The 8172-nt window shown below is 35.7% G+C and overlaps 1 protein-coding gene across 1 annotated transcript in view; it reads left to right on the top strand.

The window, feature by feature from the left end:
* Positions 1-8172, top strand: part of CFAP47 (cilia and flagella associated protein 47) — a 531154-nt gene that overhangs the window by 421581 nt on the left and 101401 nt on the right. Inside the window, exon 59 of the mRNA XM_059385274.1 lies at positions 6741-6839. Coding sequence (XP_059241257.1) covers positions 6741-6839 — 99 coding nt within the window. The remainder of the gene's footprint in view (positions 1-6740; positions 6840-8172) is intronic.

The raw sequence follows: 8172 nt of genomic DNA, 5'->3' as shown, positions 1-8172 counted from the left end.
TTGTCCGTTGAAGGGCATCTTGGTTCTTTCCACAGTTTGGTGACTGTAGCCATTGCTGCTATGAACACTGGGGTACAGATGGCCCTTCTTTTCACTACATCTGTATCTTTGGGGTAAATACCCAGTAGTGCAATTGTAGGGTCTAGGGTAGCTCTATTTTTAATTTCTTAAGGAATCTCTACACTGTTTTCCAAAGTGGCTGCACCAACTTGCATTCCCACCAACAGTGTAAGAGGGTTCCCCTTTCTCCACATCCTCTTCAACACTTGTTGTTTCCTGTCCTGTTGATTTTGGCCATTCTAACTTGTGTAACGTGGTATCTCAGTGTGGTTTGAACAAATCCATTATAAAGATAATAAAATGTGCTTTCATTAAAGCTATAGGACTGTATTTTTAACTTTATTTTTTTGCCATTTGGTCTTCAATTTTGTCCCAAGATACAACTTTTTTTTTTTTTAAGACACAACTTTTTATTTTGGAAAATTTCATGACTATAGAAGAACACAGTACAATGAAAAGTTCTATAGCTTTCATATACATTCCTCTGCTTTGTCAATTGTTAATTTAGGGAGGAATTTGCTTTATACCCCATCTCTGTCTACCTATAGATACATAATTTCATCTCTAAGGCATCTATGGCCTTAGAGAAAGGTCTTTCTCTGGCATAACTACAAAGCCAAAGCCATATCATACACATAGATTTAATACAGATATATTAATATTTAATATATACTCCACAGTAAAATTTCTCCAGTTGTCTCAAAAATGTTCCTTATAACTGAAAAATTTTATCTTTTTTCCAATCTGGGACCTGATTAAGAGCTGTGCATTGCATTTGGTTATCAGCACGGGAGTTTTGATCTGCTCCATTCCTGACCTGGGCTGGTTCACTCCTCCTGGGGCAACCTGGTGGTCTCCTGCTCCTGGGACATCACCATATTGATGCCGAACTTAGTGTGCACACCTGATTGGCATACCACACTACAGCCCAGAACTCCTGGGCTCAAGCGATCCTCATGCCTCAGTTTCCCAAGTAGCTGGGGCTACAGTTGCGCACTACCAGATCTCTTAAGTTTCCCTTAAGCTAAAAATTTCCTCCCACCTTGTTCTATCTCTTATAATATTGGCATTTTGAAGAGTCCAGGCCAGTTGTTTTATAGAATATTGTACATTGTGGATTTCTTCCCTTTTTTGTACAAAAAGTTCTGTTTCATAATTTCATATTACATAATTTGGAGATTATTCCATGTTAGGACATACAGAACTACCTAAATATAACAGCTTTGTAATATTACATTGCATTGATATACTTTTATTTTGTCTTTGTTTCTTCATTACTCAATTCTGACTAACATTTTGGGAAGAAGATCACGTACTGTGTCCTTATTACAATACATCACAAAGTCCCATCATTGGGACTAAGTGTAACCACTTGGTTAAGGTTGTGTCTGCCAGATTTGTATATTGTAATGGTCATCTTTACCCCTTATAACTAATAAATAATTGGGAGGGTAATAATTTGAAGCAATGCCAATAACCCCTTCCCTTACAAACTTTCTGTTGTTGAAACATTTTAGTATCCCTACTAGTATCAGTCACATCTATCATCCTTGCTGTTTTTTTTATTAGCTGGAGATTCTTGTATTAAGGGAAAAAATCTTTTTCCTCTGCTTACCAACACCTCCCCCTTTGATTTTTAAGTGTGGGTACAACTTCATGGATTTTTTTTTTTTTTGCTTTTACAGCTCAGCTTTGATTATTTTCAAATCCCCATCACATCACATCACATTTATTCACAGAATATTTAATGTATAAAAGCATATGGGGATCTAAATTCAAACGACATAAGCTGTGTGACCTTGGGCAAAGAACTTTTTTTTTTTTTTTGCTTCTGCATCTTCTAACACACTGGGAAATGTACCAGGTAATCTCTAAATTTGGTTTTAACTAGTGATTTTGTGATTCTTTGGCTACTGAACATGTCTTGTCTGATGGCCCACACTTTATTCAGGGGAGGCTGCTTGATTTCTTTGTTTAAAACAATGTCGTTACCATTTCATTTCTAAGTAGTTTCCTGGAGTCTGGGAAAACAAAAACAACAAATGTTAACAGAATTGTTCTTGAAACCTATCTCTTTCTTCTCTGGATTTCTCTGTATCCAGAACTCCAATAGGACCTTATGGCTTTTAAGAGCAATCAAAAAAAAAAAAAAAACAAAAAAAAAAACACAAAACCACCTTAGTGGTTTTTTTGCTTCTGCATCTTCTAACACACTGGGGAATGCACCAGATAATAGTCAGTTAAGCATCCGAGTCTTGATTTTGGCTCAGGTCATGATCTCAGGGTCATGAAATCGAGCCCCTCATCAGGCTCCATGCTTGGTGCATTATCTGTTTGGATTTTCTCTCTCTGCCCCATTCTCTCTCTCTTTCTCTCTCTCTCTCTCCTTCTCTCTGTCTCAAGTAAATAAATACATTAAAAAAAAAACACTCCCTAAAGCTTATGTTTGTACAAACCCATAGCTCTTATATCAATAGGAAAAAAAAAAATCTCTTACTGCTTTGCCCTTTTCCTCTTGTGGTTGAGGACTGTTGAACTTGTTTACTGAGTTTTTGAATTACAACACATTTTTATTGGTTTTGAGAAGACATTCAGAGTGGTGCCAGGGCAGACTAGAAAAGGGCAGTGTAAGACCCTCTTTTTTTCCCGCCTCCCTTTTTCTTTCCATTATTGATTTCCTCCAGTCAAAAGAACATAATCTGTATGATTTAGCTTATTTTCAATTTGTTGAAGTTTGTTTTATGACTCAGGATATGGTCTGTCTTAGTGTATGTCCCATAGGAGCTTGAAACAAATACGTATTCTGCTGTTGTTTTATGGAATGTTCTACATATGTCATTTAAATTCTGTCAATTAATTTTGTTATTTGAGTCCTCTGAATCCTTGCTGATTTTCTGACTAGTGGTTCTGTCAGTTGCTGAGAGAGGGGTATTAAAGCACCCAGCTATAATGGTGCATTTGTTTATTTCTTTTTTCAGCTCTATCAATTTTTGCTTCATGTAAGCTAAGGCTCTGTTATCTGTTATAAACATGTTAGGATTATATATCTCCGTCATGTATCAGTATTTTATATTATGCAATGCCTCTCTTTGTCTCAAGTAATTTAATTTTCTCTGAAATTTACTTTATATGATATTACCATAACCATTCCTATTTAATTAACATTTGCAGGATACATCTTTTTCTACCTTTTTTCTTTCAAACAGCCAATGTCCCTAAATTTGAAGAAGTTTCTTGTGGACAGAATATTGTCAAACCATTTTTGTTCATCCATCCATGCATTCATTCATTTGTTTAGATAAACTCTACCCAGGCTCCCCTTTCTCTCAGTGTGCTACCCAGTAAGAGAATCAGAGTGCTGCCTGTGCCTATGAGCAGGAGCTAGAAGATCAGCTTCCCTCCTCTTTTTTTTTTTTTTTCTTTTTTTGTCTACCCCTCTTAGCTGATCTGGGTTCAACGGTTCTGCAGTGTCTTGTCTAGTGTATGTACCAGGCAATATAGAAACCAGGAACTTGGGGCACCTGGATGGCTTGTTCGGTTAAACATCCAACTCTTGATCTCAGCTCAGGTCTTTATCTCAGGGTCATGAATCCAAGCCCTGCATAGCCTCCTTTAAAAAAAAAAAAAAAAGAAAGAAAGAAAAGAAAAGAAAAAAAAGAAACCAGGAACTCACCACCATGCTGTTCCTCAAGTTACCTTTTTTCTTCCCATGCACTCAAAGTCTCCCCAGGCTTGTCTGTTATGTCACGTCTGACAAGTTTTAGTTGTAAGATGGAGAGCCTAGGAGGAGTGGATCTACTTTGTCTTCTTAGGTTGTTGGTTTTTTTTTTTTTTTAATTATTAGTAGTAGTTATTATTCTTTTTTTAAAAGATTTTATTTATTTATTTGACAGAAAGAGATCACAAGTAGGCAGAGAGGAGGCAGAGAGAGAGGAGGAAGCAGGCTTCCTGCTGAGCAGAGAGCCTGATGTGGGGCTCGATCCCAGGACCCTGGGATCATGACCTGAGCTGAAGGCAGAGGCTTTAACCCACTGAGTCACCCAGGCGCCCCAGTTATTATTCTTTTTTAAAAAATATTTTATTTATTTGACAGAGAGATTACAAGTAGACAGAGAGGCAGGCAGAAAGAGAGGGGGAATCAGGCTCCCAGCCGAGAAGAGCCCGATGCAGGGCTCGATCCCAGGACCCTGAGACCATGACCTGAGCTGAAGGCAGAGGCTTAACCCACTGAGCACTCAGGAGCCCCATTTTTAGTTATTATTCTTTTGGATACCTCCCAGTTTGGCCAGCAGGATCCTTTGCAAGTTAATCCCTAGGTCCTTTAAATTGTTTCTATCAGTTTTTGAACATTTTGTTATTTCTGGCACAAGATGTTCTAGTTTCAACACTTAACTAATTTTAAAGCTAGAATTAGACACTTTTCTAAGGTTTGCATTATAAGGACAAGGTATTTAGTAACCAAGAAATGGGCAGTAGGTGTGTTCACTATTGCTGGGATGTCCCTGGTTCTTCCTCAATTTACCTCACTCTCTCTCCCTTCTTCCACATGAGAAACCGGGTTCTCAACACAACAGTGTAGTTCATTTGCTCTATCATAGTCAATATTTTGGCTAGTGTTGTCAAAATTACTATATTCTTACTACTACAAAAAAAGAAAAGGGAAAAAAATAAAAAGGAATAGAAACTTACTAAATAGAGTTAAAGCTCTCTTTATAATTACTTTTTCCACCAAAAATATATTGTACTACAGTTTAGTAGTCAGAGAAATATGGCTAAAATATTCTTTGATTAATCCTTTATTCCATGTAGTTTTTTGTCAATTCATACAAAGATGGATTCATGATTTTTTTACTTAAATTCAGTTTTCAGGGTTGCTTTTTTTTTTTTTTTAAAGATTTTTATTTATTTGACAGAGATCACAAGTAGGCAGAGAAGCAGGCAGAGAGAGAGGAAGGGAAGCAGGCTCTCCGCTGAGTTGAGAGCCCAACATGGGGCTTAATCCCAGGACCCTGAGACCATGACCCGAGCCAAAGGCAGAGGCCTTAACACACTGAGCCACCCAGGCGCCCCACAGGGTTGCTTTTTGAGACTTCTTAAATTCTACTGTATTTTCGAATTTGTGAAACATGTATTGTTCACAACTCAAAGCTATATAAAAAGTTCTACTGAAAGAAATTTCATTCCTAGTCCTATACCATCTACCGCATTCTCAACCATTTTTATCTTCATTTGATTCTGATTTGTCCATACTGTTTTTGGTTTTGCAAAAATGAGCGTGTATAACTAAGTGCATATATACGTACTAGTCCCATGTCACCCTCTATCTCATGCAAAGTCAATACTATGTCATTTCTTTTGCACTTTGTTAATTTCACCTAACGATATGTATACATCTGGAATCCCAGTTAAAATAGTTAATGGACCCCTTTCCCATTGATTTTTATGACTTGTTAGTACCTCAGTTTTTGCTACATTACTGTTTATATACTGTATATAATATATACAGCTATATATATTACTGTCCATATACATGGACCTTCTCATTATTTCTAATAACTTTCTTTTTTTTTAATTTATTTGACAGAGAGAGAGATCACAAGTAGGCAGAGAGGAAGGCAGAGAGAGAGGAGGAAGCAGGCTTCCCGCTGAGCAGATAGCCCCATGTGGGACTTGATCCCAGGACCCTGAGATCATGACCTGAGCTGAAGGCAGAGGCTTAATACACTGAACCACCGAGGCGCCCCTATTTCTAATAATTTTCTACATAAATAAAGCCCCAATGCATATTGCTATACAAATAATGCCCTTGCATGTATATTGTTTCATGTTTGAGGTGTATATTTAATGTGTATTTCTACAAGCAGTATTCATAGGCAAAATAGTAAATATATATTAAATTTTACCATATGTTACAAAAATCCCTTCATAAGGGTTGTAACATGCACTCCCATTCATTTCCAAAGACCGTGTCAGCTGATATTTAGTTCTATGTACTTAAAATTATAAATGTCTTTGCTGACAGATATTTTTGTGTTTTATACATAGTAGCACTAAAAGCAAGTACATGTTATGTAGCCATTTTGGGTAATTGATTTTGTATTTATTGGTTTAAATTATTGTCAGTGCATATACATTTAAACATATGTAAATATTAACTACTGGGATCCATTTTTTTTTTAAAGATTTTATTTATTTGTCAGAGAGAGCGAGCGAGAGCGAGCACAGGCAGACAGAGTGGAAGGCAGAGTCAGACGGAGAAGCAGGCTCCCTGCGGAGCAAGGAGCCCGATATGGGACTCGATCCCAGGACGCTGGGATCATGACCTGAGCCGAAGGCAGCTGCTTAACCAACTGAGCCACCCAGGCGTCCCCTGGGATCCATTTTTAAACAGTGGGCTCAAACAGGCTCTCAGTAATACCTGTTATTGGAGTAGTTCACATTAAGTTCTAAGAATGTATGAGTTGATTTTATAATATTTTTAATATTATAGATAAATCCTTTATAATGCTGCATATGTTCTTCAAAAATGCCATTTAAATCTCATCTTAATATGTACTTTGAAAAATAATCATCTGAGAAATTTCCTGTTAGAAGAGAGTTTTGGTTCTCTCTCAATCTCCACCCCTATTTTTCCTCTTGAATGTGACATTGAGAAATAATATCTCTTATATTTTTATTAGGTAAGGAAAAACCCAGGCATCTCATCATTGATCATTACTGGGATAGCTTCTTTCATGAGACTTCTGCCTTCAAGTTTACCGGTTTGAGTCACACACAAGGTATGGATTTCAGCTTTATATTCTGTCATTCTGTATGCTTTTATATTTCAAAGATGATGACATTATATGTCTGTTGTCTTAATGCATGTTTAATAACAATTACACTTCTAAATACTTGGATACAAATTTTAATAAGTTGATAGAAAAACATGGATAGTATAATCTTTATATATGTTCATTATATATATATATTTTTTCACTGTTTTTCATTCCATAGCTTATAAGTGCAACTTGTAAAATATTTTTTCTTTGAGATTTTGAATGTTCGAAAGTCATTTCACCCACTTAATAGTTCAGTGTGTGATGGGTGCCTGGCTGGCTCAGTCAGTAGAATGTACGACTCTTGATCTCCCATTTGTGAGTTTGAGCCCCACACTGGGTGCAGAGATTACTTAAAAATAAAATCTTTTAAAAAAATATATACTTAAATGTGTAAGTCATGGACAATTTTGGAAAATTAAAAATAAATATGCTAAAAAAATAATACACTAAAGTTATTGATAGGCATGAAAAATAATTGTATCTTTACAAAGCTAATGATTCCCTGAAAATTTGTTAGAGGGTGTACATCTATTTTTAATGTGTATTAATCATCCCACCTGCATATTGATGAATAGGAGGAAATCTAAGGCCTAAGAAATAATGAAGTTGCTTGAAAATCTAAAGCTCAAAAAATATTAATATGTTTAAAATAATATTTTTACATTAAATTAATCATAATGGTTATGGAAAAATGTGCTAAAATATGAATTATCTTAATGTAATACAAAAATACTAACTGGAATTGGCAACCACTACTAGCATCCCAATACAAATGGATTCATGACTTTTTTCTATTTATTATGCTATCTATATATATCAACATTCTAAATCTCATTATTTTATTTCATTTGCTACAACTCCATAGTGTAGGTGTTATTATTACTCTTACTGAACCAAGGAGATTGCAATTCAGAAAAATTAACTTACATAAAATCTTGACAGTTGCTAAATGGTAAAGCTAAACCTTCTTGGGTATGACTTCAAAGTCTTAGTTTTCATTTTTTTCGAAACACATTAAAAAGAGTGTAAGCAGCAGGTCACAGAAGAGTAAGTGCAGATGGTCAAAGAATGATTAAGAATATGTTCACAGTCACTAATATTCAAGTAGATGTTGATCTAAATGATAGCCACGGAATTTTTTTTTCCTTTTTTATCTTTGTTTTTGTATTCCTCAAAACCATGATGAAATTTGAACAAGTACTGCTTTGGGGAATGTAAATCACAACATACCTTCTGAAAAGCACTTTGTGTAATGCATGTAAAGAAACTTAGAAACTATCACCCTTTAGAC

The sequence above is a fragment of the Mustela nigripes genome, chromosome X, assembly GCF_022355385.1.
Source record: "Mustela nigripes isolate SB6536 chromosome X, MUSNIG.SB6536, whole genome shotgun sequence".
NCBI lineage: Eukaryota > Metazoa > Chordata > Mammalia > Carnivora > Mustelidae > Mustela > Mustela nigripes.
Note: the sequence above shows the minus strand (reverse complement) of the source record. Positions and strands in the feature narration are given on the sequence as shown.